Source organism: Lissotriton helveticus, chromosome 3_1 (assembly GCF_964261635.1).
Source record: "Lissotriton helveticus chromosome 3_1, aLisHel1.1, whole genome shotgun sequence".
NCBI classification, from domain to species: Eukaryota; Metazoa; Chordata; class Amphibia; order Caudata; family Salamandridae; genus Lissotriton; species Lissotriton helveticus.
Window position 1 is genome coordinate 412,967,818 of NC_136061.1, and position 17,024 is coordinate 412,984,841.

The 17,024-nt window shown below is 46.7% G+C and overlaps 1 protein-coding gene across 1 annotated transcript; it reads left to right on the forward strand.

Moving 5' to 3' along the window:
- Positions 1-10,147: 10,147 nt before the first annotated feature.
- FZD7 (frizzled class receptor 7) lies at positions 10,148-14,144 on the forward strand. Its single transcript, XM_078680226.1, has one exon. It carries the CDS (start codon positions 10,905-10,907, stop codon positions 12,540-12,542), a length of 1,638 nt encoding a protein of 545 aa, XP_078536352.1. The 5' UTR covers positions 10,148-10,904; the 3' UTR covers positions 12,543-14,144.
- Positions 14,145-17,024: the final 2,880 nt, after the last annotated feature.

The window sequence follows — 17,024 nt, forward strand, 5'->3', positions numbered from 1 at the left end:
ACCGCAAAACAAATAAAAAATAAACAACTTAAACAGAGGAGTCACTTTTATTTGAAAGGGAGTTCCGTACAGGATTTTACAAACGCCTGGTAACATTTGTTTCAAGGAACAATTCAGCACTTACTTTTTAGCAACATAAAAAGATCAAAAAGCCAGATCACTGCCAACTCCCCTATGTTAATTATTTGTGTAGGTGAAAGCTCCATTTCTATCTTTCAGTTTCGTGAAAAGATACAGTCATCAAATCCCTTTAGGGACTGTCGCCGTGGATAAACACGTTAAGCGAGGTATACATCTCGCTTAACGTGTGCACAGTATTCTTGTCATAAATGTGAAAGTACAGTTTTTATATTACACATAAAACTGGTGTGCAAGTTGTATCTGTTTACAACTGTCCTAATTTCAGTGGATAAAGGATCCGAGGCACAGGGATTTAACCTCAGGACATCAGATTTCACAACAGAACCCCTCACTCGCTGGATGGACCATCAGTTGTAGAGATAAGCATTGGCAAAGCCAATAGTCTCGTTTATGCAAGAGCTATTAGCTTTGCCAATTTGTCTTAGCCATGTAGTACACCAGTGGGGCTGTTGTTCAGCATGGCTAAAAGTTGATGGGGTAAAGGAGAGTGGAGTGTCGCAAAGTGGAGTACAGTGGAGTATTATGGAGTAGAGTCGTGGAGTGGCATAGAGTGGCGTGCATGGAGAGGCGTAGAGTGATGTAGAGTGGAGTGGAGGGAAATGGAGTGTCACAGAGTTGAGTGGTATAGAGTGTTGTGGAGGGAGTAGTGTGTCATGGAGTGGAAGGGTGTAAAGTGGAGTGGAGTAGAGTGTTGTAGAATGGAGTGACATAGAGTGTCGTGGAGTGGGCTAGTGGGTGTTGCGTAGAGTGAACTAGAGTGTTGAAGAGTAGAGTGATGCAGAGCAGAGTAGATTTTTGTAGAGTGGAGTGGCATAGAGTGAAGTAGTGTAGGAGAGTGGAGTGGCATAGAGTGAAGTAGTGTAGGAGAGTGGAGTGGCATAGAGTGAAGTAGTGTAGGAGAGTGGAATGGCATAGAGTGAAGTAGAATGTTGTTCAGTGGAGTGGCATAGAGTAGAGTGAGGTGGCATAGTGGAGTGGCTTAGAGTGGAGTAGTGTGTCATAGTATAGAGTGAAGTGGCATGGAGTGGCGTAGATTTAGCTGCGTAGAGCATCGTAGAGTGGAGTTGTGCTGTAGAGTGGAGTGGCATAGAGTGGAGTAGAGTTTAATGGGGTAGAGCATCATAGAGTGGAGTATTGTGGAGTGGAGTGTTAAAGGGGAACTATACTGAAGTGGCATAAAGTACAGTGATGCAGAGTAGACTGCGTAGATTGCATTGGCTTTGCGTAAAGTGGCGTAGAGTGCAATGGCATAGAGTGAAGTGGTGCGGAGTGGAGTGCAGTGGCATAGAGTAGATTGTTTCAGAGTAGAGTGAAGTGGCATGGAGTGAAGTGGAGTGGTGCATGGTAGAGCGCAGAGGTATAGAGCTGTATGACATTGAGTGCGGTTGCATAGAGTGCAGTGGTGCAGACTAGATTAGAGTGGAGTACAGTGAAGTGATGCAGAGTGCCGTACAGTGGAATGGCATGGTGTGCATTGGCGTGGAGTGCAGTAGAGTGGCGTAGAGTTGAGTGGTGTGGACTAGAGTGCATTGGCATAGACTAGAGTGGTACACAGAACAGTGCTACTGAGGTGAAGAGTGCAGTGGTGTGTAGTAGAGTGAGGTAGGGTGCAATGGAATAGAGTAGAGTGGTGCAGAGTAGAGTAGAAAGGCATACAGTGAAGTGGTAGAGAGTGCAGTGTTATAGAGTGCAGTGGTGTACAGTAGATTAGCATGCCATAGAGTGGTTGTCGTACAATATAGTGGCGTATATTATAGTGGCGCAGAGTAGAGTGGGGCAAAGTAGAATGGTGCAGAGTAAAGTGGTGCAGAGTAGAGTGTTGTAGAGTGCAATAGTGTAGAGTGAGTAGAGTGCATTGATTTAGAATGCAGTGGTGTAGAGTGGTGCAGAGTAAAGAGATGTAGAGTAGAGTAGCGTAGAGTGCAGTGACACAGTACAGTGTTGAATGGCAGAGTACAGAAGCGCACAATGCAGTGGTGCAGAATAGATTGGCATAGAGTGTTTTGGTTTTGAGTAAAGTGGTGTAGAGTGCAGTGAGGTTGGATGGAGTGGTGCAGGGTAGATTGCAGTGGCGTAGAGTGGAATGGCACACATTGGAATACAGTGGCTTAAAGCAGATTGTTTTAGAGTTAAGTGAAGTGGCGTAGAGTGCAGTGGCATAGTGTACAGTGTCATGGAGTGCAGTAATAAGAGTAGAGTGGTGTAGAGTAGAGTAGAGAGGCATTGATAGAAGTGGCATAGAGTGAAGTGGTGAAGAGAAGAGTGCAGTGATGCAGTATGGAGCAACCGCAGCCCGGGCAGGTAAGAGCGGTGGGGCCGGGTGGGGGAGATTTTGACAGAAAACAACGAGGGAAAATAAGATAAATCATTCATTTTCCCTCTTCGTCGTGTGTCGAAATTCAGAAATTCAGTACTGGTGGAAGAATACGGTCTACAGGGTTTTGGCAAGTGAAGAACTCAAGCCAAATAACTTAAAACAAATAAAGCCACCAAACAGAAAGCAAACACATGTGTGTCACAGACCCAGTGGTAAGCAAAAGGTGGAATGCATTCCTGTGTAAGCTTTCCGAATGTCCCCAAGATGCCATTAGACAAACCAGACAGCTGCACTGTCTGGTATGCCTCAAGGCTTCTGTTGGGGGTGGTGGTGGTGGAACTGCCAGAATGCATGTCGTTAATGTGTGTATTAAATGTCATGGTCCATGGCAGACATTTTTGTTAATTTGCGATATTCAAGTTCACTCTCAATGTGCAGGGGGCTTCACTGTCTCACGCAATGGCATCATGACTTCTAATACAGATATGGAGAGCTACAAAATTGTGACACAACACAAATACTGTCATTACAAATTGTAGTATACATAAAAAGTGATGGATGGAATGCTTGAATTAATCCCAGCCACTGGTATTTACTGAGGGACACATCCAAGTCCATTGTTAATTTGCAAACTATATAACCTCAGTTTAGACCTAGCTATATGCAAATCAGGTTTGTCTCTGCTCCAGTGGGAGCAGTCCTGGCACCTTGTGAGAGGCAATCAATACTTTGTTGAGGTGGTAACCACTTAACTAACTATAAGGTTTGGAGCCATATTGAGTTCATGGCAGAGCCAGGAGCAAGATTCACCCAGCAGGGTTACCTGGTGCTGAAAATCAGGCCCAGCATGGGCCGTGCCAGGGCCAAGACTAGGTGAAGAACAATATCTTCAGTTTCTTGTGGAATTTAATAACTGGGTCGGTGAGAAATGCTAAAGAGAGTGGCAGAGAACAAAAGAGAAAGGAAAGAGAAAAGGAACCAGAAAGCAGTCAAGGGGCAAAGAGGCACAGAATGCTGTGAAACAGGAGAGAGGAAATCGACGAATGAGAAAGAATCAGAAATGCACTGAGAAGCATCAAGGAAAGACTAAGAAATGAACAAAAAAGTGGCAAGGAATGACTGAGAAAAAATGAGAGTTGAACAGGGAATGGAGTGGAAAGGGTGAAAAATGATCAAGAAAGTGGTAGAAAATAAAAAGAGAAAAAGCCCAGAAAGCAGTACAGGAGTTCAATGGGCAAAGAGTCAGGGAGAGTTGGGAAATGAGAGAGGCAAAGAATGCATAAAAAGGAATTAGAAATGCAGAAGAGCGGCAAAGATAAAATGAGAAAATGTACAAAAAATCAGCAAGGAACACATGATAAAGAATGAGAGATGCACAGAAAATGGCAAGGAAATGGTGAGAAATGGTGAAGAGAGAGGCAAAGAATTAAAGAGAAAGGAAAGAGAAAAAGTCTAGAAAGCAGCATAGGAGTTCAAAGGGCAAAGAGGCAGAGAAAGTGGTGAAACAGGAGAGAGCAGGAGAATAAGAGAGAAGCGGATGGTCGAGGAGGGAGAGGAAGTCGAGATGGGGTTCTTCGTGACAGCACAGGAAGTGGGCCCACAAAGGATGGGCATGGTCGAAGCTTCAGCAAATAGGTATGGGGGCAGGCGCAAGAGACGGACCAGGCAAAACATATGTACACATCGCATGTTGTGCATGTGTTGATGTCAGGAGCTGTGTCTAATTACTGCTATTGGTGAAGGATCATATTTAAACAGTGTCTGCTTGCCCTTTATGACAGTTCTATTTTAGACCATTTGAATGATTAGGTAAAACTATAATCTGCCCATGTCTACTTTATCTTAACCACCAATCATGACCAAACAGTCACGCCAAGTTTGAGTTTTTATAGCACTGACGTGCAGAGTGTTGTCTAATAAAAGGCAAACCTACAAACAGGCCTAATGGCTCTCAAATGGAACACTGCCCAACAACGCTTCTCACCAATAGCGAGTCATGGTGCTATACTCTCAGTATGATTGACAAAACAGGGCCCAATCAGGCACTTCTTCTATCAATCATGCAAAAAATAGACAATTTGCTAAGAATCACTGTCAATATGCCACGGTCTGTGTTTAATTATGGTGGATACCATTGTGCTACTTTCCCATCTCAGACGTGCTTGGGTCTTGCCCAGTAAGAAGGCACCATTAGTGGCGGTGTAAGCAGCATTGGGGGTCAGGCCAAAGAGTGCCTAGGGAAGTGGAAGGTGCATCCAGGGACAATGGGGGAAGGAGAAGTGTGCAGTGATCAGACCGAACAAGGGGTTAAGCTGCATCATAGTGAGTGGAAAGGGAAACTACTCAGCATGAATCAAAAGGATGAGAATTGAAGCAGGTCAGGAATTTACAATGGTCTGCAGGTCAAGATTGGCACAATGTCAGAGAACACAAGGATCAAATTAAGGACAAATCTCTATGACAAATCGCACGTAAGCATGTTGAGGATATTGTCGGATAGTAATCCGAGGCTGCATAGCTCTAACATTGGGACTGTCCAAATCCTGCATGCTTACGGGGTACTGATCCAACCTTGCAAAAAAACAACATTCTGATCACACTACCAAAAGCCCAGGTGTGTCTAAGTTGAGTTTCATCTCTGTCTCATTCACCTGTCCCCACCAACAACCACCAGGGTCATCAAGAAACCACAAGCCCTGGCCCTTATGTGAACCAGGCATATATCTCAGCATCAGGAGCAGATAGGTGGGACCGACATCAAGAGCACAGGGATATGGGCTATCAATACTTTAATTTAATTAACTGCCAATGAACATTTAAAATTCCTTGCATTGTTCGTTAGAAGATTCTTCCAGGACAATCATACAACCTGGCTGAAGAAGAAAATCCAGTGTGCTGAAACACTCTGAAAAAACACTGTGACTTCGAGGCCGAAAAGTGCAGCAGTGTACGAGTTCTAACCAGTAATGATATTTCTAGGGTGCACTCCTATTGGCACATCCAAACACCACCTACGCATGGACTTTTTCTTTATCTACCTGTAATAAGCTTCAAGATGACAGTCTCTAGGCTCCGTAAAACCTAGGCAGTTCCAACCGTTCCGCTGTATTATACACAGTACACTCCACAAATAAAGCAGAATAGGCCCTTATTTACAGTTTGGCAGATGGGATACTCTGTTGAAAACATGCCAGATTATACAGCCCACTAAAATCATGGTTGCCTAGCTCTGTTTAGAGTCAGCTGAACAGTCATGTCTCTGATGGTGAAGCCTATGCTGAGTTCCCTAGTGAAACCTTTAACCAATGGACTGTCGGATATTAGAGTGTCGGTCAAAGTACTGTTGACCATCTGCCCTAATTTGGGAAGATGCTCCAACCTACTTTTTTCCTGTTCGAGCCCACAGGAGAAAGCCTGGCAATGCTGAAAATGAAATTAAAACGACCTTTGGCAAAGCCTATATGACTACTATGCGAGCTATTGACTTTCTAATGTTTTTAGCCATGTTACATAGGACCACAGCTGTTGTGCAGTGGGGCTGAAAAGATTTTTTTTAAAGCACTCTGATGTGCCCAGCGCTGGCCGCATCATGGAATTTTTTTTAAGCTGCTGGCGGGAGGGTGAGTTGGAAGGCATATCAGAGGGAGGGATTGCAAACAGAAGAGTAGATGATTCCTACCCTCCCGCCAGCAATAAAAAAAGTGCTATGATGCAATCAACGCCGACCGCTTCATAGTGTTTTTTTCTTATAAACATGTAGCCGCGGAGTGCTCCAGTGCAACATGGCTAAACACATTGACAAAGCCAATAAGTGGCGTAGTGAAGACTGATTAGCTTTGTTAGTGGTTGTTGCAGGAATGCATTGGCAAAGACAAAAGATCTGGCTTTAATGTGCTACTGCAGGAAAGAACAGGCATAGGCATATGTCTTCTCCGTGCGTTAGAGCACTAAACCCAAACCTATTTACGTTCCAAATGTGTATTCAAATGATGTCTCGATTCCCACTGTGCAAAATAGTATCCCCACCAACACTGCTTAGGTCTAGACCCCCCTCCCCTAAATTCGGGTCTAGTTGCGCCCCTGATTTTGGCCATGCAGTGCCTGATTAGAGCACCAGAGGTGCACGTTGCCAGACTGGTGCGTGAGAGTAGAGGCGAAGGCTGAAATCCATCCAGTGCTGAACAGGGTTGCTTGTGGGGTTTGCAAGGATAATCTACATTGCTATGTCTAGGAGAAGCAGCTGCGTCTGGTGTATGACTGTAATGATGAACACAGCAGAAGGAGGCGTCCCTGGAGATGGTCTTCCCTTGTGATCCTGCAAACTCACTCACCATGCCAGTGTAAAGAAAACGAGTTTGAGGGTAAAAAACAGAGGTATGAAAAGGACCACGGCTCCATCCTTTAGCCCCTTCATCTCCATGTTCCAAAATGTGTTCCATCCTTAGCTTCATTCCTCGCACAGCTAAAACCAATCAACATATGTACATGAAGGTGCAACACTACGCATACAGGGACTGCACCTGTTGCTCTAAAAGTTGGTTCCTTGAAGCCTAGTGTGCTTAGTGTTGTGGGATTAAAAATTGAGTCATTCTCGTGTCAAAGGCAACAATTGGTAGCTCTGCTGTACCCTCTATTAGACAGACCCTCCAGGATTTCGCGATTTCGCGGTTTGCCGCGAAATCGGCACTTTTTTAAAAGTGCCGCGATTTTTACTAAAATGCCCGCGAAATCGGCACTTTTGTTGAAATCGCAGCACTTTTACAAAAGATAATGCATGGCGCTATGTCCTGGGGGGGTCTGAATAGGTATATAGTGCCAAGAAACTACGAAATGACGAGTAAAAAGATCTTTAGGTAAGACATATTCCGATCGAGCCTGACCAATGTTTCAGAAGTATCAAAGATGCAAAAAGCCCATTCTGCTGTATTTGAGTTGCTAAACAAGTGTAACGTTGTGTGCATCTCACACGAAGTACACTACGGTAAAGTACACTGCAGAAGAAAGAACAAGAAAGTAGAACTTCACACCACAAAAAAGAGTCTGATCTCAGGGTCAAGAACTATTAATCAAATGACCGCCAACAACACACTGGAACATGGCCGTGCAGACGGATGCCCCGATCCCCCGGCACACTTCAGCAAGATGTGTCATTTAGTGCTGCCTGTTTATTTAGAAATCTTGCACAAGTGAGTTTGTACATTTTCATGCGGCAGTGAATCATTCATGAAGTTCCCCGCAAACAGTTGAGAAGGTAAAGGAGTGCTCGTCTGAGGCAAAGACCAGGACAGCAGATAAAATGGCAGACAATCTGAAGCATAAAAAAAAGAGAAAGGTAGAATGGTTGAATTGGTCCAAGCCACTGGAATGCGTGCCAAAGTAGTTAGCATCACATGTGGTTTTGCCTGTGAGTCACTCTGAGAGGTACGATGTTCCCACATGTGTGCTGTGGTTCTCTGAGAGATATAACACAAAGAAAGTGCACCTCAATGAGAAAGTGCAACAATGCTGAACGTTAGACTACTGTGCCCTGTAGCTTGTGTTTGACTATGTCTTTCTATGGTTAGGTAAGGATAATTTGTTCAGGCCCACTAAACAGCAGACGTGCAGCCCATATTGTGACTTACCAAGAGTATAGAGGGGCTTGAAGCCTGCCAATTGCGCACATTTGGTTAATTGTTCTTATCTACCTAATTTTGCCGCTTCTTATTCTTGTCCCAGCTTGTCAATCATGCCTTTGTCCCTCCCACTGAGCATTGCTTTTCTATCATTGCTTTTATTGGCTTGCATCCCTGCTTCCACTATTTTTCTTTCAGCCACAACTTTTTTCTTTTGTGTTAATCACTCCAGGAGAGTGCATGCGCTTCTGGTGTCTCCCACATGCATTTTCCTCCCCTGCAGTCTGTGTTGCTCTCCGACACCCTATACTATCGCGCAACTTCCTATGAAGTGTCTGGAAAAAGTACATTTATTCACATTTTGTCCTGAATTTTGACCCTCTGTCCTGAATTTTTAACCTTACCGTCTTGAATTTGCACCAATGCCATGTTGGCCACCCTATTCTGGAAACGAGAGCTGTGCAGTGTAGAGTGGGCGTGGAGGTGCAATGCACTGCGGGGATGTGCGCTGGAACCGAGACCCGTGAAGGCAGCAGGGAGCTATGACAGATGCACATCCTAGGGTGCACCACCACTGAATTGGGCACAGCTGCTGCATTGGGGAGGCGCTGAAACCGCGATATAAAGCACCGCCTTGCCGCACGCAAGGCGGGACGCCTGTGATGCTGTTTTGCTGCCCTGGGCTGCTGACGGGCAGTCTTTTGCTTTTCGAGGGAAACAAAGTGTCTACATTGTAAATAAACCAAATATACATAGCTTCATGTTGTTAAATAACTAAAAAAAGAAGATATCTGTTTGTTGTAGGAAAAATGGCCAAATAAAATGCCGCAAAATTGCCGCAAAATTTCCATATTTGTGCCGCTAAATTTCCATTTTTGTGCCGCTAAATTTGCTAATCCATGCCGCTATATCCTGGGGGGTCTGATTAGAGCTTTGTCTTTCTGCCCCAACACTCATTATTGCACTGATTCCGATGTCCATTAGGCAAAAGAACTTCTCCATCACACCTGCCATATTTTGAGAATTAAAATTGGGGCTAATAAAAGGGCATCGTAGAGGCTTCTTAATCTTTATTTCAGACCTCTTAATGTAACTGATTTTAATCAGCTAGAAAAGTGTAAAATAATGTAAATTTGACTACACCGAACAAATAGCAAGCCTTCTACAATAAGTGAACACGGAACTCTATATTAACCAACGTTTTAGGATTAGCTCCCTTCTCCGGCAAGGAACAAGCGTCAAGCATCATCCAGCAATATATATGCTTTCAATGGAAAGGAACTTTTTTCCCCCAGCAAATTCAATTGGCTTATGAGCCAAGTTAAAACTCCTAACAAGAAGACGAGTTTAAGTATCATGGCATTTTCTGGAAACAGCTATTTTTGCTAGAAGTGTTGAGCGGCCTTTTTTTATCAATATATAACTTTGGTTTAAATAATGACTGTTTCATGCCTAAGTAGCGTTTAGCTAGATTGTTTAGTGATTTATTTGGATGTCAATGTATAGAGAGGTTTTCAGCTTTGACACCATGGCTCCATGGTTGAGTTCCGTGGCGTGGCTAACCTGTCTGTGTGAAGCTGAAGACCCTCGACCTGCCAGTTTCACATAAAAAACCCACAGAGAATATCTTTCTTTATTCCAAGTTCTCGGACCCTGCACTTGATGTAGTATCTCTTTGACTTCATTGTGCCAGACGTTAACGGTTTACAACTTTCACACAGCCATAAATCTGTGGAAAAACAAACTCCCAGAGGCCGCCGTCCGAGCTCCCGCCTGCTCCTACTTGGCGCTCTGAGTCAGACCAATTCACGCTGGAATAGGGGGGGAGTCCGGCTACAGGGTTTAGTTTTGTTTTTACCTCAACTCTAAACATTACACGCGACGTGATACCAGCAGCCAATTGGAACGCGGCAATAAAGAAAACAAAAACAGCGATTGGCCCGGAAAACTGCTGCGCACGCCCTCGCCTGGCGCTCCTTCACTCCACAGTTTATTGAATGGGAATTGGAGGGGGAGGGGCGGCTATTCCCTTTATAACACCGTATACAAACTAGGCGCGCGGCTGATTCGAAGTCTCGCGGAGTAGGAAGTGGGCGCGCGGCGTTGTAAAGTGTTGCCGCGGCAGCTGGGGCGAAAAACACTGCTGCTGCTCCTGCCTGTCAACCGAGTGAGTACTCAGCTAAAGTACCAGCGGAACAGCAAGGCAAGAGACGCCGGGCAGAAACCGAGAAGACAATTCGCCAACGGAAAGTTAACTGAAAGGCGACCTCGGACCTGAAAGCACCATTCCTTGCTGGAGTTTAACTTTCTTTCTCCTGAAATACCGCAAGAAGAGGGGAGATCGCTGCCTGGTAAGGCTTCCTTCCTGGACTGACGCCTGGCACTCCTCGGTGCAACCGAAACCCGTTATATTTGTGCTCCGCTCCACGACAAGGGACCTTCGTGCCATTAACTGGATTGCATTAGGCACATTTTAAAAACTAAGAGCGCAGACTCGATAGAAAAGTTTTCCGGGGAAAAAAGAATGAAGCTTGCCGCACCTGGAAGTTTTTGGGAGGGACTTGAACGTTAAAGAGAAACTAAAGATTTGGCTACAGCCCAAAAAACTGGACATACTTTGGAAACCAGGCAGCACTGCCTCACAGGCACGAACATACCCCCGTTATTTCCTAAAGTGCCACACGTGCAGAAGGGAGCACGCCTTTCTGGACTGATCACCACTTGTTACATTTTCAGTTTGCCTGGCCCTGCACGCTCCCCTCGAGCCTCCACGGACTGCCTGCCGTAAACTTGTTGGAGTTGCCCTGAGGTTTGCAAAGCTCTCTCCGGGGATGGCGCCTCCCCCAGCCCTACTGCTGCTCCTGGTGCTGGGGCTCCCGGCCCGCGCCGCCCAGCCGTACCACGGCGAGAAGGGGCTCTCCATCCCGGACCACGGCTTCTGCCAGCCCATCTCCATCCCTCTCTGCGCAGACATCGCCTACAACCAGACCATCTTCCCCAACCTGCTGGGCCACGTGAGCCAGGAGGACGCCGGGCTGGAGGTGCACCAGTTCTACCCGCTGGTGAAGGTGCAGTGCTCGCCGGAGCTGCGCTTCTTCCTGTGCTCCATGTACGCGCCGGTCTGCACCGTGCTGGAGCAGGCCATCCCGCCCTGCCGCTCCCTGTGCGAGCGGGCCCGCCACGGCTGCGAGGCGCTCATGAACAAGTTCGGCTTCCAGTGGCCCGAGCGGCTGCGCTGCGAGCTCTTCCCGGTGCACGGCGCCGGCGAGATCTGCGTGGGCCAGAACAGCTCGGAGGCGCCCACCGGGCCGCCGCCCACCCCCGCGCCCTCGGCCGCCGGCGCCTCGGGCCCCCCGGCGCCCTCCGGCTGCCCGCTGCACCTCCGGGTGCCGCCCTACCTGGGCTACCGCTTCCTGGGGGAGCGCGACTGCGGCGCCCCCTGCGAGCCCGGCCGCCCGCACGGCCTCATGTACTTCTCGGAGGCCGAGGCGCGCTTCGCCCGGGCCTGGGTGGGCAGCTGGGCGCTGCTCTGCGGCCTGGCCACGCTCTTCACCGTGCTGACCTACCTGGTGGACACCCGGCGCTTCCGCTACCCCGAGCGGCCCATCATCTTCCTGTCCGGCTGCTACCTGATGGTGGCCGTGGCCTACGGCGCGGGCTGGGCGCTGGGGCGGCGCGCCGCCTGCCTGGAGCCGGCCGGGCCCGGGGGCTGGCGCACCGTGGTGCAGGGCACCAAGCGCGAGGGCTGCACGGCGCTCTTCATGCTGCTCTACTTCTTCGGCATGGCCTCCTCCGCCTGGTGGGTGGTGCTCTCGCTCGCCTGGTTCCTCTCGGCCGGTCTGAAGTGGGGCCGGGAGGCCATCGAGGCCCAGGCGCAGTGGTTCCACCTGGGGGCCTGGGCCCTGCCGGCCGCGCAGACCATCGTGGTGCTGGCGCTGGGCCGGGTGGACGGCGACCCCCTCAGCGGCGTCTGCTACGTGGGCCTGAGCAGTGCCCCGGCGCTGCGGGCCCTGGTGCTGGGGCCCCTCGCCGCCTACCTGGCGGCTGGCACGGCCTTCCTGCTGGCCGGCTTCGTGTCCCTCTTCCGGATCCGCACCGTGATGAAGAGCGGTGGGTCGCAGACGGACAAGCTGGAGCGGCTGATGGTGCGCATCGGGGTCTTCAGCGTGCTCCACACCGTGCCCGCCGCCCTGCTGCTGGCATGCCTCTTCTACGAGCAGGCCTCTCGGGGGGCCTGGGAGCGGGGCTGGAGGCTGCAGACCTGCAAGAGCCTGGCCGTGCCCTGCCCGCCGCCGGGGCCTTCCCCTCCAGCAGGCCCGGACTTCACAGTCTTTATGATCAAGTATCTCATGACCATGATTGTGGGCATCACCTCCGGCGTCTGGGTCTGGTCCGGCAAGACCCTGCAGTCCTGGCAGAGCTTCTACCACAGGTTGAGGGGCACAGGGAAGGGGGAGACGACAGTATGAGCCCCCTGGCCTAAAATACTTTAATACTGCACTGGCGAAGGGTGCACAGAACTTGGACATCGGTGTGCTCTTTCTGAATGGCAATAATAAGATGGGCTTTGTATGGTCGGGCCTAAAACTGTAAATGTTGGACATTGAACTGGGGGGCACACAGCAGTCCCCGAAGCCTTACCTTGTACCACTGTGTGGAACTGTGATAGACCAATTTTGCAGGAAATACGATGACTTTAACTGGACACCTGTATTCCATCTCATCCGCTGCTCATTACTTGAATGCCCATCACTCCTGTTGTACACGACCCTCCTCTTCCCTTAGTTGTGTTAAGATGCCCATCCTTGTAATGTAGGTTATCTTCAGGACAAGTAACTTGAAATATCCACCTGAACTCTGTTCCATTACAGCCACTGCGTCTACCAGCAACGCTGCTCTGTAGTGAAATTATACCGAACCTACTGTTTTGGCTGCCAGGGGAAGTGATGTTTAGATTTCTTCTTTTGGCTTTGTAAGTAAGGAGGCCTCTGAAGCTGGTGTTTACTTTATTATTTCATGCGAGCATGAATACGCCACTCTTAGAATCTTGTTAACTTTTAATGAGCGTAGTTGGCTTTTTTTTTACTCTGGTAGCAATATGTTGAAACGGAGTCTCCTTCGTTAAAAGGTTCTCTATAAACGTGCTTCTGTGGCTTTGTGGTGCAGTTTCAAACATTCCTGTCCCACAAAATACATTTTCACTGCACAGCTCAAGCATTTCACGTTGAAAGTCCATAAAGTGAAATATGAAGGCGGATTCAATGTGGAGATTGAATTCACTTGCTACATATCCGTTTTTTGTTGGGTGTGTGTGTCCGCAGATCCCGCTAGAAATACTCAACAGAGCGTCATTAGGCTAATTGAATCGGTTGTTACTTATTAGATGATTTGCACCATTGATTGATTCACGTTCCAAATGTAAATTCAAGTATGTTTTGTTGTCCTACCCTATCATTCTGCTGGCACCACTATGCTTTCACCACGCGGTGTCACCGGCGCGCTTCTGCAGCTAGCCTTATGCATGGGTGTATTGAAGATGGCTGGTGTCCCAAGGGTTCACTTCCCTTTCGAACGACTTCATGGCCACTTGTAAATGCTTTAATAACTCTTGTAACGAATGATAGACTTTGGTTTACATCTTTAGTCTTTTATTTTAATATTGTGGCATCAAAACTGTCGTAATTTGATCATAACCAAATACATACTCTCTGCCCCCGTCTCCAGACATCAGTTACCATTGTAGTGTTTTTATGATTGTTACAGGCGTCCAGTTTACACTACTTGCACACCCCACCCACGGTTGCTTAATAAGTCTCCCTTTTTTGTTTTTAGCAAACTGTCCAGATATTTTGAGAGGAAAACCTGCTTTCTTTACAAGAATGAATGTTTAAAAGAAGCAAAACATTTTGCTGCACGTGTATATGTACATATATATATTGTAAATATGCTCTTTTGTACGAAGATATATATGTATTTATAATGTTTTTACCCATATTGCCCTGCAAGAGATGCAAGCAGTTTCACAATTATGGCTAGCCAAATAAACATCTTTTTTTAAAATACCATGTGTTTAATGTCTGCCCTCCCTTTGCTCCCATCCATTTCATTCAGTGAACAATTGCAATATTTATCTGTAGCAAATGGTGATACATTGGGGTAAAGTAAGAGGCGGAAGCCGTGAACATCATGCAAGAACATTCAAATAATTATACACCTATGTAATCTGCCCTGCTACCAAACCAGACCAACCCCCTGTGATGTTTTGCTGGTGAGGTGTCAACAACATGTGTTCTGTTTTTCCCATCAATCCAAAATCCGGTCCTTGGTGCAAGCATACAATCCACACATTGGTTATGCCTGCCTCTGTTCCGATGCCATCGCACTGCTCTGCCAACATGGACCAACAATGCCTCCGCATAGATGACAGATTGGGGATACCGATGGTAATACTCGGTGTGCTTATACTTGGCACGTAGTATGCCTGCAGTAAGAGAAACCCTGTCCAACCAATATTAGAGCCAGTTCCCTTCAGGAACTTTAGCTCGCTCGGTTCACTTTGGTCAGTTGCCACAATGTACGGGACTAATACTATGTGCGTGCGTGTGTGTGTGTGTGTATACATATCTATCGCTGGTTATTGCTACATTTAGAAGCAGCATGGTTTTGGGATGTGGCGCTATATAAAACAAGGTCATTTGTCATTCTGTAGGCAGCTGGCTCACAAAAATGAGTACACCTGTACTTCCTGTTAATAGGTAAACTGTTCTGTAATGGGACGTGCAAAAATCTTGAGAAACCGTTTTCGTGGTAAATACCTAATTCTGACTAGACTGACTGCAGAGAATTGACAGCCCTATTCTTGTAAAATTAGTTGCACAGTTGCCCCCTCCTTTAAATGCGCATTTTCTCGTTAGAGGGACGCCGTTTCTCTTCCAGTCCTCTTTAGAACAAGCATTGGCGAAGTCAGTAATTTATTTATATTTTAATGTAAGCATATGGCGCAAATTAAAGTGGAGGTAGGGGGTGGATCACGCAGCCATCCAAATGCGGCTACCAACAATGATTAGAAGATTAAGAAACCTGTTGGGTAAGCCTCTCAGCTGTCCAATGACTCTATTATCCGAATTGCAGAAAAGAAATTACCACCTAATCAAGTACTCAAAATTGTAGGCAGCTACAGTGTTGCACTGTCTATTAGGCCCTTATCGCAGCAATTTTAAATGGGTGACAGAACATCATTTTCCTTTCAACCGAGCACCCGAAGAGCAAGCAAAATAAATTGCATTTATATAGCGCTTACTACTCCTGACAGGGCGTTGAAGACAGCTGGTATTTCAAGTTAAAATGAAAACTAAATAAAACACACTTTGAGCCAGCATTGCCAGTGGATGTGGACAATTAACCCGTGTTTGGCAGTAAATCAAAATGAAGGGAGGGACTGGATAAAACGTTGCCCTGCTGTATCGTGGCGTGGACAGAAGCAACACACGAGTGACAATTTAACAGACCAGTGGATCAGGGCCATTCCCAGAGGCTCATGTACATACATTGCATGTGCGTTTTTGTTGTTGTTTTAAACAATAGTTTAACGAGCAAAAGTCAAGACTCCTAAATCTTAATCTTTGGCACACTTTATACACACCAACTGCACCTACTTAAAACGGGCATAACTTGAAGTGCCGTGGAACGATATTGCAATAGCTTATGTTCATGGATGTACAGCTGAGGGCTTGTCGCATTGTCAATATCACCTGTCCCCCTCCCTCCCCCCCCCCCCCCCCCTCCCCCGAAAGACACTTGTTTCGCCCTCATCCTCGCGTGCAATTGCCACAAATCCAAACTAGGGACTGAGTTTCTGCTTTAGTAATGGTCTTCTACTCCTCTAGGAAGCTGCCTATCAGGGTTAGTCCTTTGTGGGTGCACGCTCCGAAGTTCCATTTGACTGCAGCGCTTCGAAACAGACTTGCAAAGGCAATAGTTTGGGGCTATGCAAGGTAGTGTATATGTAGTTTATGGTATTTTAATTTATTTTATATGTCACAACACTAAAAAAGGGAATTAGAAAACATACCAGTGTACAAGCTGTGTATGTAAAGAAAATGTACATTTAAAAAAAATCAATTTTAATGGAGCAGATAGATAAGCACCTAGTGGGCAGGTGTACCTGGCACAGCATGTTTTTTGTTTTAGCCCACCGTGCAGGAAAAGGATTCCTGTTGCCACAAAGTTAAATATTGCACTGAATTTGAATTGGCATAGCCAGAAAATATAGAATAAACATACAGAATTAAAGGGTAAACGATGGGAATATTTTCGTCAGAAAAATAAGTTAGTGGCCTACCAGCCCTGACACTGAAGTTGCACTTCTTTTTAGGCAGATGTGAACATGTGACAAGGGTAAAAAAAAACACACACACACCACCGCTCACAATGTAAAAGAGACCACTACAGTGGACTTGCCAATTCCTGTGGAATTAAAATGTGATTGACAATTGAGCAGACCACCGGAAGACGATTGCGAGCCCAGAGCTTCTCTTCATACATGCATGCAATTGTTTTGCTTTTTTGCCTATGGCTTTAAAACAGCAAAACTGTCTGTGTGCACGACTTAGAAATCGTTTCCTCTCTGCTGACGGCCATCTGACTTTAACTTTCTTTCATTGTTTCGGTGGGAGTGCTGCAGCTTTAGTGAACCCCGAGTTTGGCTCATCTGTTGCCAGATTGAACGACATCTACCCGGAAAATTCTACCACACAGAAATATCCTTACTAAAAATTAGCACATATCTGAAAAACTACAAAGCAGCACCGCTATTCCCCCTCGCATCTCCATGAAAACATTGCAACTGTAAATGACCCGATGCCTACAATGGTCGCAGATTAGTATTGCTGGGTATAGAAGATTAAGATGTTAGGGTTTTATATAATTTTAATGTATCCTCACCCTTTTAG

Bases quoted from the DNA above. Each gene is read 5' to 3' on its own strand.
- FZD7 (XM_078680226.1), top strand. From the start codon at position 10,905: ATGGCGCCTCCCCCAGCCCTACTGCTGCTCCTGGTGCTGGGGCTCCCG.